Below are 27,871 nucleotides of genomic sequence, written 5' to 3' on the forward strand. Positions count from 1 at the left end.
AGCTCAATAATTTTCATAACCAGTTGATCATCTAATTATGAGAGTAATATTATACTCTGACATATGCAAGACAGTCCTTTCCACTTCAATCTGCATTATAATGCCTCCTTGAAAATTGTACTGAATTATATACTCAGCCTTGGCATTTCCTCATTAGAGATTAGGTGAGTAAATGAGTTTATCTCTAGGAACACTCTGGGTCTAAAGAGCATGTGTCATCCCTGAGGCAGCCGAACACGGGAATGAATTGAACAGTGAAATCTGTACTTTGATAATCTTGTCTAAACGGAGGATCGTTATTTTCTAATCGCTAAGGCTGACTGATCAGTTTTCCTCGGTACTTTTATGGACCATTCTTCAGGGCTCTGACAGCCAAAGTGTTGAATTTTGTTCTCTCTACAGTTTATTGCAAAGAACATCATATGTCTGAATTACTTCTTTTTCAAGGACCACCGCTAACTCAGTGGCCTGTATTTTTATGCCATTGTTAGTAAAATCTGTCCCCAACATCTGACCGTTAATTAGGTTTTCAGATACTTTGGGGACTTTTGAGGTCAGCAGAAACAAAAATTGTTGTTCTAATTTAAATTTCCCTACAGGGAAAGCATTCTTTAGCAGCACAATAGTCCCAGCTCACCTTGTCCCTGATGCCATAAGGCTGAGTATAGCGCATGTCCCACTGAAGATGTTTAATGGATATGAGATGACGGGAGCCCTGCTGTGTATTAAAAATGGTAACATGCCAGCAAGAACAAAGGAAATAAAAAAGACAGCATGTTGCTGTAATCGGTCTAAAATTTATCATCCTTGGAGTTGGAAAGTGAGGGTGCATTGACTTCAGAAAGACGCAGAGAAATGACTTGACGTGCCTCTCCGCTCTCCTCCTCCCCGCTGCAGAAGCACAGTGTAAGCCCTACTATTCGGATTACTCCCGCTTCCGCCTCCTGATCCACCAGATGTGCACCAGCCACTACCTGGATTTGTTCATCACCGGAGTGATCGGCCTCAACGTGATCACCATGGCCATGGAGCACTACCAGCAGCCAAAGGTACTGGGACAGAGAGGGGGAAAAGCGGGGGGAGGACGTGCTCAGCCGCGGTGGGATGTGCCGATGGGCAGAGTTAAGGCCAGTTTTGCTGTTAGACCTTGGGGCCCCCATTCACCATGCTCGACTTGTCCCTTTGCCCCGTGGAGCGTAGCCATCCTCCAGCTGGCTCCCAGCTCAAACCATGGCTTTCGGTACCTGGATCCCATTGCACCTCTTCCTTCTAGTTAAGTGCAAACGGACTGCTTTGAAAATGAGGATGGGAGCAGGTTTGTTCGGTTTGCTAGATGAGATCGTCATTGAAATCTGCCATTTGACTTGGGTTTTCCACCAAAAAAGGAGAAAAAAGGAAAAAGAATAGAAGAATTTGTGAAATGTTTCTTTTTGCAAAGTTTCTTCTAAATCCCCAGTGACCCACAGGGCCCAATTTTCACAAGCACTGGATTCCATCCTGGTCTTTAAAATACATTTTAATGTATTAGTGTGCTAAGTTCCTGGGTCTTTGTCATACTCTGAAAATAAAAACAGCCTGTCCTGGGATGTCAAGTCTCTTGTGCATAAGAATGAAATGGAAATAGCTGCCTTTGCCATATAACTTGTACTTATTTTTATTAGCCACTTTCAGAATGAATAAATATAACACACAAAAGGAAGAAATATTCTTTAAGACTAGACAGGACTTGAATACTTAATGTAAAAAAACCCAAACAACTAAGGCAAACGAGGGGAAAAATATCCTCCAGCCTATCATAAAGAAGCCAAAAAGTGAAAGGGCACAAGCCCAATTTATTTTTTCTGTTCAGGTCACCTTTAAATACCCTGGAAGGTTCATTGCGTGATTCAGTCATTTGGTGATGAAAAAGGTTGTTGGCCAAGAAGCCTGTATTGGAATCGCTCTTACTGCAGTCGTTCTGCAGCTACATTTTCTCTTGTATTATAAAAATGTTGGGCAGGCTTTTGTTTTTAATTTTCTTTAGGAAAATAACATTTTGTCTCTAAGCCTCTGGTATGCGGCATCTGGGTAATAACTCCAAGCTCGGGCTGTGCTGAGATGACAGCGCAGTTAGAGCCATGCACATGCTTGAGAGTCTTGCTGAATCAGGGCCCCGAAATCACTCTGGTCTGGGTGACTGATAGCTGGGATCCTGCAGATACTTAAAAGGCTAAATATACCAGAGAGCTTTACATCCAAACTAACGATCGCTTGGTGTGTTGGTGCTGAAAGGGGTTGGTGGTGGGATACCCCGGGATGCCCTGCGGATGAGATCCCAGCCGCGGAGATGCTGCGGCTGCCCATAGAGAGGAGGGGCTGCGGGTGTGCATAGACGTGGTTCGAGCAAAGAGCAAAATCTGCTTTTGCCAAATAAATATGCTCATTTGCTGGCAGAGCCCAGGTCCCCTGCAGTATGGCAGGGAGGCTCGTTCAGAGCTTCCTTTGGCAGCTGGGCTTGTACTTCTCGGGCGGGTGAGGTGGTTTTTGTCCGTGGATGCTCAAAGCTAAACTGTAGCACGAAGGCAGAGTGCATGGTTTAAACCCCTTTACTATGACTTCTCCCACCTGGGGATCAGCAAGTCTTGGTTTTGGTCTGAGAGCACTCTGTTGCCATTTCCCACGTTCCCTAACAGTGCCCTGGACACAGTAGTTACCACCCCGTTTGCCAGCAGGGAGAAATTCAATGCACATTACTTAAAGGCCAAGCAGTATGCTGCTACCACAGCGCTCCTTCACCAGCAGGACTTTGGGGATGAAATCACCTCTGACGTGGCTTAATGCCTGACTGTGCAAGAGTTGTCCCAGCCAGGAGGCGCCTGTAGTTAATGGCCAGGCTGTGACTTCTGCAGAGGGAAGGGTGGGCAGAGGAAAACCCGAGGCACTCGCTCCTGCTGGCGTGCCATCCCTCTCTCCTGCTCCTTGCCAAAAGCTCAAGGTGAGGGGTAAATGACAGGCTGTCACAAAGAAGCCATTTGGCCAGCTCTTGCACAGACCCGGCCAGCCCACAGCTCTTGCAGCAGTGCACAAACGAGCAAGTGAGATGAAATTCAGCTTTCTGCCGAAAGCACGAGGGGCTTTGTGCTGCTGACACCTGCAAATGCAGCAGCTCTTGCCGCTCACCCAAGCGATCCCAGCTGAGGCTGTGTTACTGCCCTTGGGGTTTGAGTTGTGCCTTGGGTTTGTGTCAGCCCTTCCCGTGAATTATATCAGCTGGTTTGGGGCCAGGCAGAAATGCAGTCTGTGCACTCCCTGAAGTACTGGGACTTTTCCCTGGGACATTTATCATCGGAGAGAACCCACAGCTGGAGCCTTTTAGCTGTAGTTTGGAAATGAGTAACTGGTGAAAGAGGAGGAGGGCAGGTTTGCAGCAAAGCCCCTCAGCAGAGTTAGCTCCTAATCCCGGTCCTGTGTCCACATCCCAGGTCCTTGATGAAGCCCTGAAGATTTGCAATTACATCTTCACCGTTATCTTTGTCCTGGAGTCTGTTTTCAAGCTTATCGCCTTTGGGTTTCGTCGCTTCTTCCAAGACAGGTAACAAAAGCTCCGGCCTGACCGTGGGACCAGCAGCAGGTTTCCAGAGACAGCTGCCCAAATTTGGTGTCCTGGACCCCAATGCTTTTCCCGGTGATGTCAGTCTGACACGTGTGAACGCTTTTTGGTGTGACTGATTGAAACCCGGGTAGGTGGAGGCTTGGGGTGTGGGTTGGAGAAAGGATCGTGCATGCCAAGGAGTGTGATTGCACTGCTTTGGCCCTTGGGAGCAGACAAAATAGGAGCGAGTCTCACACCGAGCGGCCGGTTCTCTTCTCACACCGGTTGCATGTCTGTATAATCAAGAGGACCTGGTAAAGTGACAAAATTTATGCTGAGAGAGAGAATCTGGTCCTGAGTGGAAATGAAAGAGAAAAGGGACCTCTTTTTATGCAGATGCAGAGCAGCAGATGAAATTGCTTCTTTCTCTAGATTTTCACTCTCTTACCTCGCAAGTACAGGTTTTATGTCCTTGGTGAATCTTTCTCCTCCCATTTTTGTCTCCTTCAATGTCAATACCAAGAGCGCTGGCGCTGAGCAGGACCTGACACGAGCCCTTCAGCAGCCGGGGGATGGTTCCTCCCCTCTCCCCACATTCCGGGTGTCCATGCTGGGATTATGCCTCTCTCCAACCTGGCACAAATCCTTGGGGTGTTTCCTTCGCCGAGCGTGACTTTTTGTTGCAAGGACTGGACACGGGGTCTGGTTCTTTCTAGGGCAGATCTCACGCTAAGGTCCACGAGTGTCGTGTCTAGAAGTGGCCAGACAGATACCACAGTGTCTCCCCTGAGGTCTGCAGCCTCTGGGTAGAAAACTGCCCAGCTTTTGTTTCTGTTTCCCCTCAGTCAAGTATATCTTTGGAATTGGCTGATTTTCTAATGAGATGCATTAGTTATAGTGATTTCATAACATAACTGCTTTTGTATAATACCCTCAGAAAAATGCTGCAGATTCATTTGAGTGCTAGAACCATTGAAATGACTGGAATTCGTGTGAAACGAGCTACCTCCCCTTGCCAGCTTCTTAGGCGACGTTAAACTTCATTTTGTGTTCTCTCCAGATGGAACCAATTAGATCTGGCAATTGTGCTGCTGTCTATCATGGGCATCACTTTGGAAGAGATCGAGGTGAACGCTTCGCTACCAATTAACCCCACTATTATCCGAATCATGAGGGTTCTCAGGATTGCTCGAGGTGAGACGAATAAAGCAGAATTGACTTGTGTTTGAGGTGCAAGGTCCCCTCCAGGAGAGAGTTAAGTGTTGGGAAATGGTTCTGGGGCACATCCCCATCACGACGTGCATAGTTCTGGCATCAGCAGGCTGTAAACAAATAAAAGAACAATGGGGGAAAATAGTTGTGAGGAGGCAAAAAGCTGAGCCAACTGACCATGTGTTTCTACCTTAAGAGGACTTGAAGGCTGAGAGCTTAGAAATAAAGGAGAAATAGCTGTGGCTGTAACTCCCAGAGACGTACCTGGAAAAAATATGCCAGTCAAATCAAAGTCATCTCTAATGGGGATTAGAGAACACAAGCTCGAGTACGTTGGCTTGAAAAGACAAGCATCTAATAAATCTAATTTCCCGTGGGGCTTTACATCTCACCACTTGGTGACAAAGCATGCCTCGTCACTCTGCATCCATCTGTCCGCTCAGACTTGTAACGACACGCACCCGAGTTGGGAAGTCGGCTTCTTCAGGGCCTGATTTTTCAGAACAGGGAGGTGTCAGGGCCAAATGATGAAGACGTGAAATGTGAGCGCTTGGGCCCTTAATAAAGTACTCCTAGGCCCTCCTGAAGGGCAATGTTGTGCTCTGAGGCATAATTGCTCTGATTGCAGCCCTCATCTAACCAAAGAAGGAACTGTAGGAGAAATGCTGCTGTGTCTCAAGGGGGAAATAAAAGTGTTTTTCCTGTGCATTGGATCCCTTTCAGAATTAAAAATACATGCGGTTTCCAATTGGAAATGCAACCTTCTGGAAGAGATGTGTAAATCGGTTCCTCAGTGAATGATGTGTGAAAGTGGGTAGCCTATGGAAGTGGGAAAGTAGCCCCAGGGCTGGGAAAGTAACTGCTCGCGATAACCAGAGGAAGGAGATGGACCCAACACAGATCAAGTGGGGAAAGGAAAAGCCAGGCAGAACAATAACGCTTTCTCTAAGTCTCAGGATAGGTGATGCTGCTATTCACGGGATTTTAATAGTATCCAAGCAACCAGGAGCGATGTAAAAAGGCCAGGGACGATAGCGGCTAATGGAGAACACTTGACATGATTTCACATTTCTCTTCCTATAATCTGTGGCTCCTGGGAGAGGGACTGAGTTTGTGCCTCCGTGCTAACGCTGCCGTTACCATATTACGAACGTGTTTTCTGCAGTGTTGAAGTTGCTGAAGATGGCTGTAGGGATGAGAGCCCTGTTGGACACCGTGATGCAAGCGCTGCCGCAGGTAACCCACTGCCATATCAAACCAGATCTCCTCTGGCCCAGAGCTAATTTCCTATTGCAGAGGAATGCTAATCATTTTATCTTTACTGTCATTAGAGAATCACATTTCCCTTCCGAAGCACAGTCTGAGATACAGTCCTCACATTGAGGTCATTTTTCCCCTGAAGCAATTTAAGTTTTGGATTAAAGAATACAGCAAGAAACAGGTCTGGAACAAAAAAATCAATGCTCTTTTTTTGTGTTTTTTTTCCCCCATTTCTTTTTCTCTTTCCAGGTGGGGAATCTGGGTCTTCTCTTCATGTTGTTGTTTTTCATATTTGCAGCTCTTGGAGTGGAGCTGTTTGGAGACCTTGGTGAGTCTTCCCATGCCGGTGGAAGGGGTGGGAGCGGTGTGCGAGCGGGGGTCTCACGGCTGTGCTTGGTCCCGCAGAGTGTGACGACACGCACCCCTGCGAGGGGCTGGGACGGCACGCCACCTTCAGAAACTTTGGGATGGCCTTTCTGACGCTCTTCCGAGTATCCACGGGAGACAACTGGAATGGGATAATGAAGGTAAGGGACCCACGGAAAATGAGTATTGCCTATAATTGCTTAATTAGAAGCTGTCCGCTCTGCTCCAGACTGGTAACGATGCCCAGCCAGGACACTCATGTCCCGCAGTGAGCTGGTCTCTTCATTTGTGCACTGGGAAAAGTCTTTTAACATTTCTGTTCTCTCCTCCCAGCAATGCGATGTCTATCGTTGCAGGCTCCTGGCACGCTCCATGTATTCCCTTTTTTACCCTGAGAGAGCAACTTAAAAGGAAGGGGAAAAAATAAAGGGACTCATCTCTCAAGTAGCACGAGTTCAGCTCAGTAACATGCATTGGATTTCTTTTTTTCCTTAAAAGTCTTGTTGGTATTACTTTGGTGGGTTTTTTTTCTGGGAAAACCCAGGTTTCTGAGAGAGATTCTCTCTTAGGGGACAGCCATAAAGGCATGCTATTGTGAAGAAATCTGGTCTATGAATACACAGGGTGCTAGCTAGTCCGAAGGAATCACTTCTCTGTCCGTTTGTAGCCCATGGTGAGTGTTAGGTGGCCAAATTCTTAATGACACGGTGTGAACTTGAGGAAAGAGTGTCTGCAAGCCCAGCTGCTGTGGGATAGCAGATGGGTCGTAGCTGCACCCTGCTTTCCCTGGGTCTGCCTGCCACGTTCTTGTGTATTTGGTCTCTAACATGGTCAAACAGCCTTTCCTTTAGGAGCAGCAGGGTGTCGATGTCTGATGTTGCACAGGCCAAGGACAGTTTCCTCTAAGCCTGCTTGTGTTGACTAACGCAGAAACGTAAGGTTTTACTGGCAAGTATTTTGCTATTCTAAACATGAAATTGGCCCAATCTTCTCAATTTTCTTCATGAAAGGAGAACCCATTGCAGCCAGATGACCAGACAGCAGACCAAGGGCCTTGCTGGAACCTCTTCACAGCCCTCCATCGTTTCCCTCCCTGTTTCCAGGACACGCTGCGAGACTGTGACCAGGAGTCCACCTGTTACAACACCGTCATTTCACCCATCTACTTCGTCTCCTTCGTGCTGACAGCCCAGTTTGTCCTGGTGAACGTGGTGATCGCCGTGCTCATGAAGCACTTGGAGGAGAGCAACAAGGAGGCTAAGGAGGAGGCAGAGCTCGAAGCAGAACTGGAAATGGAAATGAAGACCATCACCCCTGGCCAACACAGCCCCTCGGACATCTTTGCATGGGCAGGCGGTGCTGGTGGAGAGAGACCCGAGAGCCCCCGAGGATGTACCAATCCCATGCAAATCAAGGTGGATTCTCAGCTCTCGTTAGTTTACCCTATGGTGAGAATCTCAGTTGGCGGGTGAAGAGGGCTTGAGCTGCATATTTGCTAGGGGAAGACATGCACGAGTCGGTAATGAAGGAGTGGGTGTACTGTACGTCTAGGGCTTGTGTTCCTCGCTGTCTGCTGACTGTTGTGTGATGTGGGAACTCATGCTCCAGGGAAGAGACCCTAGGCAGGTCTCCAGACCACCTTGATGCATCTGTTCGGAGGTAGAGAGCTTTGCAATTTGTTCTGGAGATGTGCCCAAGCCACCAAATTCAGAGCTACCTCCAAATTTGCTCTGATCCAGAGTTTGGGCTAGGTTCATTGTGATAGCAAAATCATGAGCGTAATGTGTTTGCTTTTCTAATGCAGACCATGAACCACAACATAAAAGAGGAATAAAACTTGGCTAATCTTTGCTTAAGTATTAAATTTGTTTTATGTAACCTCAATTTAAAATCCATCCCCACAGTCAAGCTTGTAAGAAAAGATTATTTTAACAATAGAATAATCCAGAGGGGACTCAAACCTGAGCTCACCAGAACTGGTGGCAAAACTCCCACCAGCAGGAGCAGTGCCGGAGCAGGGCTGTAATGTGGTAGCTGCTACGAGCTGCAACAAGTCTCTCTAAAGCACAGTTTCTGGATGAAGACTCAGTTTGAGGAATGAGAGAGGTGAGGTCAAGACCCAGACAGGTCCTGCGGGAGGGAACTGAACTGGAATTATACAAGAAAAACAGTCCAGCCTTTTTTTAGTCTTAGCTGATTGCAAATTGGGTTAAACTCTACACAGACCTCATTAGCCTTTATTACATCATGATTTCACAACAGCATATCTTGGCCTCTGCCTGGGGTCAACTAATGAGTATTCTAATGCATGAAAAACTCATTTATGATCTTTAGTCCAAGGATGAAAAAGAGTAAATCCCTGCTTAAGCTTTGTTTCAGTTCTTAAGCTACTGGAAATTTCTGGTGCCATTAGGAGTCACTGGTGTCTGAGACGGAGTCCAAAGCTGCTCTTTGGCACAGGAAAAAAGAGTTCAGGGCAATATGGGGAAATCCAGATTCATTACGTCTTCTGGGAGGAAACAGCACGTCCCAACTCTTGTTGTACATGTTAAGCAGAGTACTGGCAAACTGTCCTCAGCACTGTTGTCCTGCATCAGTACTCACACTGGCAAAAAGAGAAATTGCAAAACTGCAAGACAAATCAGTGGGAAGGATACCCTCAGCTCTTCAGTCTGTTAAACCTGCCCTCTCTGAAGGTGGCTTTGGAAAGAGCTTATTCTAGTCATAATCTCCAGAGTCTGTTTCTTGCTCTTTCACTCAAACAGAAGCCTCAAAAACCTCCAGGAGATTTTATTCTGACTATTTATTCTCCCAGCCAAAATCTTCAGGACAAATCTGATGCTTGAGCACGATAGCAGAGGAATACAATTCCCAGGACATGACCCTGCAAGGACATGTGGTCAGCATGCTCTTTTGCTTGCCTGTTCCCCAGGATTTTTGCACTGTGTGCTGTTTGACTGTAACGACGGTCCTCATTTCATTGTATGCAGTAGGCGTTCCCTACATGAAAGGTGCAACCCTTAAATTGCTCCCATGCTGCCTGCAAAAGCCAGACCCTGCTCTGTGTAACCTCCCGTTGTCCGTGCTGTGGCCAGCTGGTTTGATGTTGGCCAGGACAACTGAGGCACCTCAACCCGTGTCTGGTACATGAATTAGTGACCTGACGTGTGGCCATCCTGGGCTTCTGCGGCTTTTATGGACGGGATGCTCAGCCTCTCTTCAAGTCAGGTTATTTTAATATATGTGACCCTGTATATGGGTGTAGGTGTCAAATATTAGGTCTTGCTCAAAAATATGGACAGTGGGTATAGAAACCTCACAGTAGTAGTGTCCTGTAGATCGAGTATCAAGATGCTGCTGTACTGGCCCCGTTATACAGCTCAGATCCCAGGACTAACAGGCCATGTTTGCTGAGAGCGAGACTTGTCCCCGAGGAGGGCCCTGAGTGGGAGAGCCACGGTGCCGGGGCAGCCGGCGTCAGCCCCGTCTCTAGTAATGTCTGAGAAAGCTGTCACTGCTCACCGTGATATTACTGCACTGTTCTCTCTCCTCTCCTGCCTCACCTCTCCTGTCCCGTTGTTTCTGTTACTGCTCTTCTCCCTGAATGTTTCCGTCTCCCCCCATCCTGGTTTTTTTTTTCCTTTTGTTCATTGGGTTTTATACACTGTCCTTTTTTCTCTCTGTCTCTGTCCCTTGCTTTTTTTCTCTCTCTTTTTGGCTCGCTCTATCTTTCTGCATGCTATGCACCACCCCTCCTAGGAAAGGCACTTGTTTGATACCATATCACTGCTGATCCAGGAATCTCTGGAAGGAGAGCTGAAGCTGATGGACAACCTGTCAGGCTCTGTGTGCCATCATTATGCCCTCCCAGCTCCCGAATATTACAACTCTGAGAACCAGGTTAATATTCCTAATTTCCTGCAAAGTCTCCATCCAAACTCGATTTGACTGAGACCTTTAATAGAGAGTTAAAGTTCTTTACTTTATGTAATGTAGTCACAGGGATTTTGAAGCATAAGTCATTTTGGCTTTTTCTGTGGGAGTTGAGATAGTATCTTGGTTTATGATGTTGTATATCAATGCAAGAGGAAAAGTACAGGCTCTGAGTTTCCCTCTTCAGCACAGTGAGAAGTGTTTCATTGGGATTTACTGTTCACAAGTGCTGTAGGGAAAGTGTACAAAATCCCGTCTCCATCCTTCAGTGGGGTGCCTGTATTTGGCTTCTCGCTCCTAACCAGGGCTCTGTAGCAACGTCAGGACACGTCTGCAGAGCCTGGAGTACGGCGTGAGGTTTTCCCAGAGCAGAGCCTTAACTGATGGTGATCATAAAATGATCTCTACATTTTGTGCCTACTTACACTGCATGAAAATCCAGTTCCGAATGATTTACCTAAAGAGGCTTCTTGCAAGTGGGTCATTGTAAACTAGATCCTCATCTCTGATCTAAACTGAATTTACAGGGCGAGGCAGCCCTTAACGCTATACTTAAGTAATCGTGTCCTCCAGTGCTTTCTCGAACAGGGGCTGTAATACTTGTTTAAAATTAGTTCATTTACTTCTTAGGATAAAATACCTACTTTCTCAAGCCTGTTATTCTTTAGAGCAAATATTTTTTCCCTAAATCACAGCAGTGACCATAATAATAATTCAAGCATACCTATTTTTTCCTGCAGTTGGAATTGAGCAAATTCCATATTTCTTGATGTATTTTTTTTTTTCCTTTCTGGCTAAAAATAGCAGAAGTTTTCTTGTTAAATCAGTGTGCTTATTTATGAGCTCACTGACACTCTAAATTATCCAACTCAGTGGTTCATTAGAGAAAAGGAACAAGCTTAGGTAAAATGAAATCCTACTGCAGATCTTTATATAGCGGGATAACATGTCTCCCTCTGATTGCTGCATATCGCTTTCCAGATTGAGGTCTATTAAGCTATAGGAAGTGGTTGCCTCTAAGAATTGCCGGAGGAATAGAGACAGTAGCTTTGGCAGGGAAGGCAGAGGGTCAGTATGAAACTCGGCGAGAGCTGGTTGGAAATTTTTTGTCACAACATTTTTTACCAGAAAGTGCTACTGCAGCAAAAAAATGGTTTTGTTTTGACATTTTTTTAATGAAAAAATATAGCATTCCAGTTTGCAATGGCTTTTTCTTTTAAAATTTAAGCTATTTTATCCCTCCTCTCCCCATAATTAAAACCCGTATAAATCAGTTGAATGTTTCCAACAAAATGTTTTGACGGCTTCAAACTCAATTTTGGGAGAGGGGAGGCTTAAGCGAGGGTGATGTTTTGTTTACATTTTGGCTTTTCTGTTCGCACCATTTGTCACGTTCTCAGGCCAGTCAGGAATTTAGAGCAGCGCTGGGACTTGCTGAAAGCAACCTGATTAATAGCAGCTCCCAGCGGAGCAGCTCCATCAAGCAGGAGCTGCTGGTGTCCACCACGCTCCAGCACAGCCTTTCCCCGCACGCCTGGGCTCCGGTCGGTGGGTCCCCGTTAGGGATCAGCGTCCTCGTGCTGGCAGCCTTTGCCAAGATGCTTTTTGGGGGAGCCTCATATGAAATCAGGAGCTCCTCCAAAGCGTCTCTCTCATCCGTTGCCAGCGGACGACTGTGTTAGAGGAGATATCAAACCCAAGGTTAGATGAGAGGAGCCCGACCCTCTTACTTATCTCAGCTGAAATTTTGAGCCTCTCAAGGTTCACTCACCACTGGGTTTATTTCACCCCGCTGGTGCCATTTCTAAAAGTGAGAAAATCCAGCCCTTTGACAACTTGAATGCAACAGATCTGGGCCTCTGTGGTTTCTCTTGGAAGATATATTGCTGTTGAAAGACTTTTCAAGCATAGAGGATAGGAAAAAAAATAGGCACAGCGAGAAATGAAAAGGAAGCACCTGGGACTTGTCCAGAGCAGGAGGCTCCTGCAAGCGTGAGCCAGGTCTGTAGGTTACCTGATGAAATGCTGTCCCCAGTGCCATGGGCATCAGCCTCGGACACGTAGCCAGGGTGGGGATTTGGGGAGGGCTGAGCCTGCACTTCAGGGCAAACATCCCTCCTTGCAGTGCCTGGTAGCAGGGATGCTGCTCTGGGGGAGGTGCTGCAGTCCCCTTTTCCCCCCTTTCTCTCCAAAACCCGGAGTGACGTTTCAAATTTCTTTTAAAAAGACCTCTGTGTCTAGGCAGAGAGCTTCATCAATATTTTGATAAAGATTTTTATCAATTACTCGAATGCCTTCAGCAGGGATGCGTTCGTGCGAGACGCATTGGTGCAGCGTGGGTGCAGCAGTGCAGCACCTATTCCCAGCTCAGGTTTGCTCAGAGCCGGAGGAGGCTGTTGGGGCCAGGGCTGGGGTGGCATTTGGGGCTGAAAGACACAGGCGGTTCTTTTAGTAGGACAGTTATTGGTGCTTACCCAGGCACCGGAGGCTCTTTAGCAGGCCAAAACCCACTGAAGGCTCCGGGAAGGCATTCACTGATATAAATCAAGCCTTAAGTATCTCGCAGTCCCTGTTCAGCCATTAGGAAGTTAATTAGAGTCTCACCTGCCTCTCGGGGAGGGGGAGGTCCCCATACCCTCCCCGGAGCACAGAGAAAGTCATGCTCCATACCCCACCTGCGAAATTATTTTGGTGTTGGGGAATCTTTGTGGACTCAACCAGATTAGCTTAGAGGCCAAGAAAACAGCACGGTTATTGGATAGGAACAACTTCAGAGAAGTCGGAAGATCTTGAAGCCTCTTGTATTTGATCATAGGCAAAAGGATAAATATCTCTAGTATGAAAGTAATGTAACTTTTGCTTCTGCGTCTAGACAGGAGAACAGCAAAATACAATGCTAGCATTAGCGTATGGTTTTAAACTCCCTCCCAGATCATTCGTAAGAACTTAAGTATGAATGTCCCACTCTTTTTTTTTCATTTCTTTGTTATATTTCATTTCTTTAACGTTCTGTCCTTGGTACCAATGTGCATGATGTAGCTTCTCCCACTGCAGGATATTGCTTTAGTGTCTAGAAGTATTTAGATTATGATACTTTTTTTTTCTTTTCCAAAAGATTTGTGTCCTGGTTTCTTATGCTTAATCATCTCTCCCTTTAGATCCCTCTAGCTGAGATGGAGGCTCTGTCTCTGGCGTCAGATATTCTCTCTGAAAAGTCCTGGTCCTTAGCTCTGACGGATGACTCTTTTCCTGATGATACTAACACACACTTACTTAATGCTCTGGAAAGCAATGTACATACACTGGTCGCTGTATAGTCTGATGTTTACAGGGTTCGAAATACTGCTTCCACCTCTCTGCACCTGCCTAATGGCATTTTCAGTTCAAGCCCATTTCCAAATAGCACCAGCCTTTCCCCTGAACAGGACGTTGTCCTTAATGCCATTAGGTCCTGGGTTGTTATCGCTCTTGTCCACAAACTTGGCTCCCTGTGAGGAACAAGTATTTAATTTCTGTTTTTCCTTTGGCATCTTATGTAAAAACACTGTGTTTTCTACAAGTAAAATAAATAGTAAAAAAATGCTTTGGAAAGCGTCAAGGTTGAAATTTCCTCCCCATCTGAAACAAATCAGTGATGCTGCGTGGAAGAGACACTCATGAGCTAATGACTCGTGTCCTCTGCTGAGGGGTCATCTACAACCCTTTGGTTTGTAATGGATTTTTGTCTTTATGAACAGAGGCACCACAAGGCTTTTTGCATGATTGGTGCCAGACTGTTTGTTTTACAAATATCAGATGGGGATCTCTCCGAGATACTGCTTGTTTTCTGAATTCTTACTAGCAGTCATCCTGCTGGAAAAAAAAGAAAAAAGTTTGGACTATTTTGTGTCTTTTTGAATTAAATAACCAGTATTTTGAACCCTGCCTTAACCATCTCCTCTTTGAAACATTAGACATTTTTAGCTGTGTAGCGGTCAAGTGCTTTTTTTCTGCTGTACAACAGACATAACTCCTTTTCCAACATTTTTGGATCATTCTTGTTTTCTTTGTTGTTGTTCATGTACCTGCCTTTGGATGTTTGTGTTGTTGATAAATTTTCTGCCATTCTAGTCGACTGTCATCCTAATTAGCACTTATTTGGGAAACATCTCTTAAACCGTGACAATATTTCCCATCATGCTTCATGGCATCACGTGCAAAAGATTTTGTAAACTACGTTTAACATTTTGTATGGGACTTTTTGTTTCAAAATTAGCTAGTCTGGAGAGCTGGACTGAGGAGAGAGCCCTTCTAGTTTTGAATCAGTTTAGACAAACCTGTTTGACAGCATAGCAAAGTCTCAAGGGTTATAGCCAAGAGAGATGGTTTTTCTGCAAAAAAAAGAGCAAAACCAGGTTGAACAAAGGGCTTTGTGAATTTGTGTCAATACCAACAAAGTGCCTTGGTCAAAACAGTTTCCCAAACTCCTGAAAAACTGCAAGCTTTCATTGAAATCTTTTCTAAATGCAGTATTTTCACACTTCATTTAGACACAGCTTTGGTTGAAAAATATCTCAGAATGTTTTGTTTGACTCAAAATAGATTTAGGTTGGGATTTTTTTTCGTTCACAGAAAACTCAGATTTGATTTTCAGTCAAGCCAAAACAACATGTTTTTCAAAACTACCGGTGAACCAAAAAGTCATGTGCTCCCACTGCTCGGTTTGTGAGCTGGACTCGGAAGATCATTTTGCAGCCATTTTAAATGGTTTTCATGAAGTTCACTGATGAGATTTCCCTTGAGATGATCAGAAAGTGGAAATGAGCCCGCTGTGGTATTGGATCCTGTCAATGAACCTAAAGGTTCATTAAAGGTTGGGTTTGGATAGGATCTTGAATCCAAATTCTTGTGTTCAGATCCAAATGGTTTTGAATTTGAAATCTCGGGTTTCAGGCCATCTTTTCTGCTTTAAGCTAAATAATATGAAAGCTAAATAGCGTAAACATACTGCTCAGAAGGGAAAGGCAGGGAGGAACAGAGGGGTTCCCGAAGCCAAAGTCTCAGCTTTACCAGCACAGGTTTCGCTCTCCTTCCCTGAGCTATATCAAGAGACTGCAGTCTCTCTTATCTAGGCTGTATCCAGGCTATATCCAAATCGGCAGGTTCCTGAGGACTGAAACTAATGCTGCATGACAGTGCAGATCCGTTTCCTTCATTAAATTTACAACAGGGGTCTATTTTTTTTTTCCTTTTCTTCTTTTTTCCTCTTTTTTTTTTTTCCTTTTTGTAAATCTTTTAATCTCATCATGTTTCTTGTGCAAACAAAATGCCATAGTGAAATTTTGGGTTTATGACTGAAGGACAAAATTGGGAAAAAAATCTCAGTGTTGATTTCAGAAAACTTGTAATGCACTGAGTGAAGGGAATACTTGTCAGAAAATAAGATTTAAAGTTTTCCAAAGATGATCAGCAATATACTGTATCGGACTACAGTGTCACATCTTATTTCTGTGTTTTTCAATGGAGACCTTTTAAAGATGAACAAATTCTTTCATTAGAAATATCCAGGAAATTTGACTTTGCTTCCGTTTTTGCTAATACTGTCCAACAAAATAACACCCCAAGAATATTTCTGGGATGGAGACATATGCTTATGAAATCACACCTGAATCCACCCCATTCGATATTGCCTCTGGTGCTGCCCATTCCAAGGCACTCTTTGGCTGTAAAAACTCCGCAGTCAACATATATACAATAACCCTCGCTTGCGTTAGATCCCTTCTAATTAGAGAATGGCTTTAACCCTGAAGCAGTAGGTTTAGGTATCCCTTTCAATAAAATGGGTTTAGTTATTCATTATGCGAGAAGAAAAACCAATAAAGTTGTGCTGGGAGCCAGAATAGAGAATATTTTCTGTAAACTAGTTTTTGTATTTGGTTTTTTTCTTTTATTGTTAGAAGGGGAAACTACTCACCTTTGCAAAAGTCTGACTTGCTGATGAGGGCACGTAGAGAGCTTTACTGTTACCGCAGAGGATCAAAGTTGTGCAAAGCATGTGACCTTTGCTGGCCTTGAGGCATGATGCCTTCTTTGCATATCCCTGAAATAGTCATGGTTTATTACTACAGTGTTGCTTCCTCTGTTTCTGTGGTTCATTCTGTGTGACAATTTATTGACAATACAAAATGAGGGGTATAGCTTCCTGGTAGATCCATTCGTGCAACCTGTACATACTGACGATGTGCATGCCCATCGTGCCATACTGATTGCAATGGCTGTCGCTAGCGTTTCTGGGCAATTCTCCTCTTCCCACCCCGTCATGTCTTCCTTCCTCACTGTGGTTTTTCCCTGTAGGCTGATCTCCGCTCCAAAGACGATACGCTGACCCTGTCTCCCAGCAAGGACTTGCTGAGCGTGAGAAAGCCTTCGGTGGGGCGTACCCACTCTTTGCCAAATGACAGCTACATGTTCCAGCCGCCGTACTCCAGCCCCTGCCCTGCCTCCCTGGGCGAGAGGAATCCGGCACATCACAAGTCTCAGTCAGGTACACATCCGTCAGCTGGGACAAGAGCGGGATTTTCCAACGTAGCAATAGCTGGGATTTTCCAGGCTATTCAGAAGGAGGCAGAAAATTGCCTTCGGTTCGCGGTGAGGTGTTGGCGTCCAGACCTGTGGAATGGTTTTGCAAAGACCCTCCACAACTTGCAAAGCCCCTCCACAACTTACAAAGTCCAGGCTCTTAAAGATAACTCCTTTCCTCTGAACTTTTTGGCAATGTGACAGCGAGCAGTTGGCCTGGCTCAAAGCTGATTGTCCCCCTGCCTGGTTCCCCAGGGGTTACAGTCCCTACAGCCTGGGCTCCATCCATCTCGTCTGAGCTAGCTATGGCCCCAGAGCAAAAATCCCAGCAGAAAAATATTTCCTCGTGTCTGTTTTTTTGCAGCAGTACCTATTCTAGCAGGTTTTGGAAGCTCTATATGGGAACATCTGTGAAAGAAGGGAAAATGGTGTCTCTAAATGCCTGTAAAATGAACATAAATGTGCTGAAGTGAGAGAGATCTCAGTGTGAGATGAATGGAAAGATAAGAGAGTGTAGAATTGCCCTTCCCAGTGTGCATGGTTGGGATATACGCCTTAGCGCTAAATTCAGAGATATTCTTAGATACAGCGTATTGCAGATACCAAGGGCTCTCTCTCTACCTGCACCTCTGTACCTGTACTTGCAGCTGCCTCCCGGTGCTTATCAATGTGCTTTCATTAACTCTGTCTGGTAAGGGTTGCCTTCGGCTGGTAAGTGAATGTAGCTGTCTTTAATTCTTCTGTACATGCCATCATTTTAGACATTTGTCACAGATAAGACAGAGAAGTTTTTACAAGCATTGTCATTTGAAAGCCTCTAAGCAGAACATAATTTCAGCACCGTTCAGAATGGTAGGAGATTTGAACAGATTAGAAATAAGATGTTGAAATTTGCATAGTAATAAGAATTTGGATGAATAGCGACTGTTCAACAGCAGAAAAAAAATGTGGACACAACGGAGGAAGATGAATCTGGAGTTGTGAGAAATCACTGCCATAATACAAAATTTTCAAGGTCAAGAGCTGCCCTTTGAAGAACCTGTTTGCACACAATGCAAAAGGTGCAGCTAAAATTCTTGTCAAATCCCACTGAAGTCAATAGCAAAACTCCCATTACCTTCAGTGGAGCCAGAATTTATGGTGTGCTCTAACAGCCAACAAAATTCCTTGTAGTTATAATCCCTGGCCATATGAAAAAATCCCATTTGCTACAGAGGGAGTTTCCAGTGCTGCATTTTTGACCCTTAATTCGGATGCATTTGTCCTGTCTTGAACAAAAACCACGTCAGCATGACCAAAAAGTGGGTAATTTCTAAGTACCTTCTTTCTTCAAGATTGCACTTCCAGCTTGGAGAACTGAATAGCCCCATCTGACAGCCCTGGCTTGGGGAGGGGCAGGCATTGCACCCTTGTAAATCCACAGGAAAAACTGTTCCACTGAGATGTAGGAGAAGTATTTTGGAAAGGTAAAGCTGATGTCTTATTCATAACCACATTAAGCAATTAAACCTTTTGTGTTTTTCTCCTGCTGGTGAAATTCCAATCGTCTTAAGCGGGCCAAAGCGCTCAGAGGTGGGTAAGGTGCCCAAATCTTGGCATATGCATCGTTGTCCTGTTCCACCTACAATGTCACTGCTTTTCAGGGTGGGGGAAGTCACCCCTACCTGTTTACAGTTTGTAATATTATAAAGTGCTGTGAAGATAGCAAAAGGTGCCAGGCGCCTCTAATAAATCACCACAACTAAGCCATAATATTTCAAGCTGAGAAAGGTTTTGTTGTCAGAAACACTGGCACTTGCAGGAGGTATTTGTTTGAATACTCCTTCGTAATGGGGCTGTTGTTCTGGGAAAGATTCCAGGACAAATGAGATTCTCTGGGATGCGGTCCAGGTTAAATGAATTGTTTTGAAAAATGTTGGGCCTGTGGGGGGGAGCATGCAGAGTTTCAAACCCTTAGAAGAAGTAGCCAGCAACCACAAAGGGTCACAAAGAGGCTGGAGAGTATGTGTTTCCTTCTCCGGGGATGCTTTGTAAAACTAGCCTTGAAAGCTGCCAGGTGCCATTCCCTTTCGCTTCATTTCCAACGTGCATGCTGGTTTTGAGATCCCAGCAGTCGGTCTCGGCATACGATCAGGTATGAAGACATCCTTTTCTAGAGTCTTTCAAAGTCAGATCCTTGCGGTGCTAGATGTGTGGTTGCCTGCAAAGTTATTGGCCATAAAGCAGGGATGTAGAAATTGCCAGTCCAGATGAACTTCTAGTTCATAGTCTTCTGCTCTTAACAGGAGCTAGTCCCAGTTCTATCAGGGAAAAATGCCAAGAAAAATGAAATAATAGACAATTTTGGAATAATTTATTAGTAGATGAGAGTTTTTTTCCCAATCATGGATAGCTAGTTGCTGAATTCAGTGGTTTTGCCATGCGTCTCTGGTCCAAGGTGCAACAGAGCAGCTTTCTCTGAAAGGTCATTGAGATTGGGATGCAATCCCCAGATGAACATGTCACATTTCTGTCTCTTCTCCCTCTTGCAAGGTTCAAAGGCATCGGTGCAGTCGCAGCCGGCGGACACCAGCTCTCTCCTGCAAATTCCAAAAGACCATTTTCACCACATAAAACCTCTTGACCATTTGGTGAGGGAGAGCAAACCTCGGGTTTCCCAGCAGGTGCACTCTCCTTCTGCTGAAAGGCTGCTCCGCAGACAGGTAAGCAGACTTATGATCACGAACCTGCTGAGGTTTTATATTGTCGTGTTTCCAGGTTAATCATGCTTTAAATTCGAGGAGGGATTCACAGAGAAACCTCCGGAGAACTGTAACTCTCCTACAGAAATAACAAAAAGGTTGATGGATTTTGATCTGAAAGCTATCCAGGAGTCTCCAAAGAATGTGCATGATGAGTATCATCTCCTTTGGCAACATGCCTAAATGTTCTCCACATTGTTAGCACTTTATTTTTTTCAGTCCTCTTCATAAATGCAGCCAAATGCTCCCCAGGGGCTTGTTGGGGTTAAGGAACTAATTCTTAACTGCTGTGATTTTCTCAGTGCTTGAAAGGACACAGGGACTGCAGACTCCATCCCAGGCCATGCTTCCTCGGGCTCCTCTTGTTTCTCGAAAGGGGGAAAGTGTTTAAAGGAAGCTGGGTGTCTCGTACGCAAAGCCATCATGGAAAGCATAATGTTTTTACAGTGAGAATTGAAAATTAAGATCCTTTTGAACCTCCTGTCTGCTTTTGAAAAGTTTGAGTATATGCAAAACAGAACACATTATTTTGCAACTGGTTTTATCCCTGGTTTTTGCCTGGCATTGATTTAAATCCTGATTCAACCAAAGATTGGAGAGATCTAATCAAAGATTCCAGTCTGGTTGATTGGAAGCATAAGTTTAAATTTATCTTTTTTAGTAAAATACATACACTTGTGCTTCACTCTCACATTTTTAAGCATTTTTCATCGTGCAGCTGGACCAGGACCAGAGGCATGTCTGATTCCCAAACTCTGCTTTCTTCAGTAGTTTCAGGCCTGATTTTATATACACAAAATAGACCAGTTCTATTTTTTCAAAAGCAATTTCTTTCCTTCATTAAAATATTCCCATTTCTTTCATCTTTTAATCAACATTGACAAATTAGGCAGTTGATTCATTAAGCTCTAAAAACGAATGTGAAGTACCAAGGTTAACAATTACATTAGTCTGTAATACTAAATTGACATAAGAAATTCCTAGCATGTATTCGTTTGCACAGGGCTGGCCAGCTACCCCAATCACTGCTAATGGGGAAACTAATTGATGTCATGATTCCAGTTCATAACCACTCTCTCTGGGTTCCTAATGAATAACAGACCCATCCTTTTGAACTGATCTATCTAGAATAAATTACCATGTTAGTCATCTTCCTCAGCCTAATTTTGTTCATATTTTTGAAGGCTTCTTTTTCTAAACCTTGTCATACGTTTAAGTTAATTTATTCCCCTCCCTCCTCTCTCTGCTCATGCAGTGACATGAGCGTGCTCTTGGAGTGACATTTCAGAGAGAAAAAAGCTTTGGGACAGTGAGCAGTTATGGTCCATGGGCCGGACAGATCCCTCCGAAGGTTAGTGAGGTGCTGCCTTAGGCATGCTCCCGAGTAGCAAGCAGCTCCCAGTGTGGCTAATGGAAGCGGTAAGGTTGTTCCTGGCAACAGGGCAGTATTGCTGTTACTGTTAATTGCAATCTAGATGGCCAGACGCTGTGAAACTCAGTCCTTAAAGAGGCAAAATTCCCTTTACGCTCCTGACACTTCTGCTCGCTCAAGTGCTCTCTGGTTGGCTCCTTTTATTTCCACCACTAATTTGTTACTAGCACATCACAATAGCCCAAACTAGCAAAGCATTTTGGTTTGTAGTACCCATTTTTCCTTACTGTTACATATATTGCATGTAATTCTGATTTGTTTTCTTTTCTTTCTTTCCTTTCCCTCCCCCCTTGTCCCCTCTCCTTTCCTAAATTTGTGTATAGATAAATCTTGTTCACCACATACCTGGTCCATGCACTTTCCTCCATCATTAAAACCTGTGTGTTTAACTTCCCTTCCCCTCCAGAGTGCTGGAGAGTGAACACAGTCCCCACAGTAACATGCAGTTTAGACTCCGGAAAGTTTGACAATTAGTGATGCACTCGCAGATGAAGATGAGTGGATCGGATGCTTTGGAGGACATTCCCTGCTGAGGAATACTCTCCTTGGCAGTGCATTGCACAAAAGCTTTTCTCCAGGGGAATTCTACCTGAAATTAAAACTATATTGATTTTCTGGTTCGAGGACTGTGTATCCAAGGTGTAGCCCACACCAAGCTGTGGCTACTACAGGTGTGCACCCCAATGGGATGGCAGAGGGTCCTTTTATTTTGGAACAAACCAGTAAAACATTTGTACAAACAGTTACTACTAACAACTACCAAAGATGCCTGTATCATAGGGAAAGAGCGAGCTGGTGGTGACTAATACTGTCATTGTGTGCAACACAGGTTGGTGTACAAGCAAAAGTAATGACAATAATTACTTTTTGCTTCTGTATTCTACTTTTTTGTGGTCTGTGTCTCTTCTCAGGGTACGAACATGATTTTTTTCTCCCAAACGCTCACTAAAACTATTGGCGTTAAAGAGACCAGAGTTAGCTCCGCTCTTGGCTGTGGTTAGTTGCCAGTATTATGCTGTAAAATTTTAACTAGAAAGGATTCACCAGCATTGGACAAAATCATCTGCCATATTAAATATTCTCTCAACTCTCACAGATGACAAAGGGAGCCCAATGTGCAGATGTAGCAATAGACTCTTGTGTTTCTGTGCGCTCACATGTGCGTACTGCAGCTGATGAGAGCTTTGCCTGAATAGAGATCATTTGGCTCAAACAATCCTTGCGGGACAATTTTTATATAAATTCTAAGATCATTTTGTGGCAATTCGTCACAAAAGCATTCCTTAGTATGAGGAATTTCATCTCCTTACACTTCTCTAAAGGACTGAGACCAGCTGTACGCATTTCCTCCACATTTCTCTGGGAAGTTTTTAATCTTTAAGATCATTTGAGAGTCTTCTCAAACTGAGATTCTGCCTTTAAGGGCCAGTTAACATGGCTGATTTATAAACCCTTTTGACAAGGGGATCCAGTGCAGTGAAAAGACAAAGCCTTCAAAACATGCCATAGGTTCTCTCTGCCAGCAGGCACTGATGCTGCATACGGCTCAAGACAGCCAAGGCAAGATGTGCCTTAGGAAGCCTGAACTCAAGCATCAGAATAAGTTGAAATAATTACAGATTTTTATTATTAGTCCAGCTTTGGACTCGAGCTTTTCCAGCTCCCCCGCTGTAAGATGGTGCAGAGTCGTGGCTCCAGCCTGTGGACCAGAGCCAGGGACAGGCCGTCGCCCTGATGCTGGCGCAGAGCGTGGTTGCTCTAGCGTCGCTGGCTCTGGGGGTCCTGCTCCATGCCCTCAGCATTGCCTGAGCTAGAGAAGGGAATACACGGCCTCGCTTGCACATCTTCCTTCTCCCGCTCGTAGCTGGGCTGCTAAAATTATAAAGGGCTTTGCTGTAGACCCTCATCCTTCATGTAACAAGAATATGTCTAAGTCTGGGTGAGGCCATTCTGGTTTTGCAGCCCTCCATCCTTAGAGAAGAAAGCTAAAGGCTCACCATTTAGGAAGAATGAAGGGCCAAATTCTGCTGTCACTTACACAGGGACAAACCCACAGATCTCTGAAGCATGGGAATTGCTAGAACCCACAACACCAGGCCATTATAGGAATCAGTGGGTCTGCACTGAGGTATCTCAGCAGAGTTGAGTGCCCTGTAAACGCCGTGCCTTGCTTGTACTAACCTTTGTTTGGTCTGTCTCTCTCATCTGGCAACTCCCCTCCTCCCCGATCCCTTTGCGCTCCAATACAGATGGCTATACGGAACGACTCTTTGGATAGCAAGGAGAATCTCCACACCGAGGTGAGTGAACTTTCTGACCCAAATGTCCCCGCTGTGCCCACGGAGGAGTCATCAGTGGCTCTGACGCCCTCAGAAGCGAATGAGTTGGCTGCATGGAGCCGGGCAAGCGTTCATACGCAGCAGCATTCCCACAATCAGTATAATATTTCAAAGCAGGCACCAGCATCGTGTGCTTGTGCAGACTCGTATCAGGAGACACCTGGAGATTCAATGGACCAAGAAGTATCTGAAATAAACAGCTCCTCGGAGCCTTTCACTTCAGAAACTTGTACAGCCTCGAGTGCCTGTTCAGAGGTTCAGCCTCTCACTCCTAAGAGGAACATAGGCAATACCGGCAACGTTACATTGAAGGACCTGAAGAAATACCACAGTGTAGACACCCAGGGTCTTCTAAAAAAACCGCCCTCTTGGTTAGATGATCAAAGGAGACATTCAATAGAAATTTGTTCAATGGAAAACAGCCCTCAGCACCATTCCACATCTAGCTCTTCTGGCTTCATAAGTCAGGTGGTAAGTGAAATGGAAGGCTTGCAAGGAACACGGCAGAAGAAAAAACTGAGCCCTCCATGCATATCTATAGATCCACCCGATGGACAGAGTTTGCTACCTAGAGGACCTCACAGCATCTCACCTGCCAGTGGAGACGTTTGCTTGAGACGGCGTGCTCCATCTTGTGAGTCCAAGGATTCGATGGATATAGGGGATTCCTTGATTCCAGACAGTATGTCAACATCTCCTACCCCAAAGAAAGACTTGTTGACACTTCCTAGCTTTTCCTTTGATCAAACGGAAATGGACCCCTGAGTTACTTTTCTGTTGGTGCCAAATGTTTTCTTCCTTTCATGTAATAGAAAAAAAAAAAAAAAATTTAAAAAACTCTGTATTCCAAAATGGCACTGGGTAAAAAATTTCCAAAGAAAGATTAAAGAACCAGCTGGTTAAAAGAGTGGTTAACCTATATCACGCTTACTTAAGCATATGTTCTGCTTAGGTAAAAGCAATACAATGTGCAGAATCTATATGTATATTATATTTTATTAAATTAATTGACTCTAGTATTGCGGGATGTAGTACATTTTGTGACTAAAGACTCGTTTAATTTTCTTCTATTTTATGTATCTCAGAATATTTCTGAGATAAAGTTGGTTTTTATGAATATTTTAACCTAAAAAATATATATTTAATCCCTTCTCTTTTTTTTTGTTTTGTTTTGTTTGGGTTTCATTTTGTTTTGCAAAGCACAAAATGTAGCCAATTAGTGCATTACAGAGGAAATGTATCCCACAGTCAGCAGTAAATAAGGATTATTTAATGTAATTTATTTTTCCCCTTGGACTTCAATGATATTCTGGGAAAAAAGATTGTTTGGGTAGTAGAGAAATGCAGTGGCAGTTTTTTAACAAAATAATATTCCAATCTTGCATAAACTTGACATCCAGAGTGAAAGCAAGTGCACAACCCAGGAAGGTACAACATGCTGATAGATGTCTGAAGATGGTGAATGTAGAGCCGTTTAACTGTACACAATACTGAATTATGAAAGGATATTATAGATCATCCACTGGTGACTCACAAAATCATGTCAATGGCTAATTTTCATACGTGCCTAGGAAACTGAGGCAACAAAAGCCTGTGGTCACTTCTGAGATGTTTTTCTAGTGTCTCCGAGACAGACTGTTTCTTCTGCTGAGTTTTACACCTCTGTAAGTCCACTGTTTGCAGTGGAGCTCCTCCTTTCTGCGCCCGTGTGGAAAGTAAGAGAGTAAGGCCATGTTTAAGATTTGCAGTGGGTGAATTCAGTGGAGATATGACACAGCAATGGGCTTAAGCACATGTTTAAAGTTAAGCTCTTGCTTAAACTGCCTTGAGGTTGATCGTATTTAAGTAATTCTTGAAAATTAAAATCATATGCTTATGTGTTCGACAGAATCAAGGCCTACTGCAAGTTATTTTACAGAATACGTGTAAGAAAGTCTGTAGGTACTGAAATGACTATTGATTTTCAGTAAAAAAAGTCAGTTTTTTTGCTATCACTGCTAGAGTTAATTTACATCACCCTGACTGTAATTTTATTTCCAATCTACAAAAAGCCTTAAGCAGCAACATCATTATACAGAGTAAATAAAAATGGAATTCATGTCCTTACTTTATAACATGTCCTTAATGTCAGTCATCTCAGAAATTAACTGTTTACTTCTGTGCTAACGCCCTCTGCAAAAAGCAATCTGTATAACTGGACAGCACAGCCTGAAAATCAAGAAAGGTTGGCCTGGTTTGACACCTCCCGCTCTTCACAAGACTGATGGAAACCAGACATTAACTTCACTCAACCTCCATGAAATCACATTAAGATGTAGGCTAAATAAGACTCTGCAGGCATGGTTGGAAGTGTGCGAATAGTCACAGGTTTAAAACTGCGTACATGGATAAGGCTTTGCTGGATCATGTCTTTAAACCAGCACAGGCAAGAGGAGGATTTGTGCTAATTCTGTCAGTCAGGAGTTTGTAACTTTTTGAGAACTACTGATCTTTTCAAATCACTACAACATGCTGATGTACAGCCTTTTATCTGTTCAGAGATTAGACTGTTACGACTACATGTATCTGCATTAGCTTCCAAGTATACATACAAGAAGAAGATGCTGTTCATACCCAACAGCCTATGCGAGGTCTTAAGCTCCTTTATTTTCACTTGAGGACGTTTACTCCATAAACAATCCCTATTGATTTACATGTCCTGGAGAAATGTAAGGGCTTTCAGCAGGAAGTCAGGCAATCAGTGTATTTGAAGTAGGAGGATTAACATTCTGTACTATTTACTGCAGTTAGATTAACTCTTGGCTGGGACATTTTTCCCCTCTTCAACATGGGCCCATATGGAGACCGCTTTCTTTGATATGCCAGTCCAAATCCAGAGTTAAGCCCGTTTAAAGCAATGATTTCAAACAAACCTTTCATCAGTTCTTCCCCCAGATCATATTTAGGGAAATAATAAAATTACAGTGTATTAAGCCTGAGAAATATTCTTAATCCCTTTTTGGTTTTACACTCATAATGAGCCTTAGCTTTTCCTTTCACATGTACTAAATAATTTGGGAAAATAGCTAGGCCACTAAAATTGCTGACCCTGGTTCCTTAATGATTAGGATTGTGTTTGCATAGCTGGAGTGATACTACTCATACAGTTCCTTCCTTACAAAAAACCCGTGGAACATTTTAGCTTGAAATCGTGGCACAAAACAGTGTTGTGATGTTAATCCAAATGCTCAGCTCCAAATGTAACAGAACGCCTAAAGGCTCTTCTATTTTCAATACCTGGGGTTTTGCCCACTGACAAGGCTTGTGGAAGTAAGAAAAAAGTTTACATCATATGTGAATATTCAGTAAAGACTAGCCAATAAAAAATACTCTATGATGATGCATTCAGGAAAAGAAATCCATGTAAAATAGTTTGTTTTCTAAACCAGATAAGTCTTTTCTAGATGCCCTTTTGAAAGACAAATACAAATGTACTGCAGTGTGTGCAATAATCTTAAGATAATTTTAAATACCTTTGGGGGGGTTTTATAGAATTTGACTTTTTTTAAACAAAATGTACAAAATCCACAGGAATTCTGTAGAATGGTTATGTTGATAGAATTTTTTATATTTTTGTAGAAATCTGTAGAGAAATTGTTAAAAGTCTGCGTAGCATCTTGGGAACAGAAGCAGCTCTTATCTACAAGTTTCTTTTCATAAGCCTGGAGCCAGACCTACTGTATTACAACATGTATAGCCTAGTTTCAGAGCCTGCATCCAGGTCGCATTTAGAAGCAAGCAGCTAAGCTCAAGTTCTACGATATTGCAGTGCTATTACTGTTCGAGAACTGTACCCATATAAAACACCTACCCCCAAAACTCAGCCCCTATCGATGGTAAAGTAGTCGCATGGCTATCCAGTTCATTCAAGCACACCAGCACTTTACTACTGTGGATTTACTGTATACAGGTTGGAGGAGGATATTCTGCTATTGCCAGTCTGACACACGAGGAGAAAGAGATTGCAGACGTGTCTGGAAAAATGTAAATTCCATTCTTGCAGCCCCTCGCACATAGAACTGATTTTTCATAGCTTGGTTACAGGCCATTTATACTGTAGATAATTTGGAGGAGGGCAAAGAAAACACTGTTTTTGACTTCTGTGGATTGCACTCAGCACAAGGTGTATTCAAGGAGAAACAAAAGAAAGAAAAAATAAAAAGAAAACTAAAGCGTTACCATTGTAAATTAGGCTATGCCCCAGTCTCCCCTTTTCTGCCCCTTTGGCTATAATAACCCATGTACACTATTACACAAGGTGACTAGAGTAGGCACAGTACCATTGCAATGTCCGTAACAACCTAGTATATATTATAGAACTTTGTATTTAATAGTTAATATATTGTTATACTGTATCAGGTATATAGGCCAAAACGAGGTCTTTTGGTCAGGGCAACAAAAGGTGGTATTCATGGGGAAA

The 27,871-nt window shown here is 43.9% G+C and overlaps 1 protein-coding gene across 21 annotated transcripts in view; it reads left to right on the forward strand.

Annotated features, from left to right (window-relative positions):
- Positions 1-26,595, forward strand: part of CACNA1G (calcium voltage-gated channel subunit alpha1 G) — a 151,758-nt gene extending 125,163 nt beyond the window's left edge. For 12 of the 21 annotated variants that reach the window (XM_030013949.1, XM_030013954.1, XM_030013950.1 and 9 more), the window contains 12 exons: positions 898-1,049; positions 3,462-3,571; positions 4,632-4,765; positions 5,949-6,019; positions 6,293-6,371; positions 6,449-6,570; positions 7,513-7,857; positions 10,169-10,309; positions 13,501-13,635; positions 16,676-16,865; positions 19,433-19,602; positions 23,323-26,595. In XM_030013949.1, coding sequence (XP_029869809.1) covers positions 898-1,049; positions 3,462-3,571; positions 4,632-4,765; positions 5,949-6,019; positions 6,293-6,371; positions 6,449-6,570; positions 7,513-7,857; positions 10,169-10,309; positions 13,501-13,635; positions 16,676-16,865; positions 19,433-19,602; positions 23,323-24,177 — 2,504 coding nt within the window. In that variant the 3' untranslated portion in view covers positions 24,178-26,595. Of the gene's footprint in view, positions 1-897; positions 1,050-3,461; positions 3,572-4,631; positions 4,766-5,948; positions 6,020-6,114; positions 6,240-6,292; positions 6,372-6,448; positions 6,571-7,512; positions 7,858-10,168; positions 10,310-13,500; positions 13,636-16,675; positions 16,866-19,432; positions 19,603-21,396; positions 21,903-23,322 lie in introns of those variants that run through there. The other 9 variants (XR_003923343.2, XR_003923342.1, XM_030013963.2 and 6 more) reach the window with 9 other exon arrangements.
- Positions 26,596-27,871: the final 1,276 nt, after the last annotated feature.

The sequence above is a fragment of the Aquila chrysaetos genome, chromosome 5 (genome assembly GCF_900496995.4).
Source record: "Aquila chrysaetos chrysaetos chromosome 5, bAquChr1.4, whole genome shotgun sequence".
NCBI lineage: Eukaryota > Metazoa > Chordata > Aves > Accipitriformes > Accipitridae > Aquila > Aquila chrysaetos.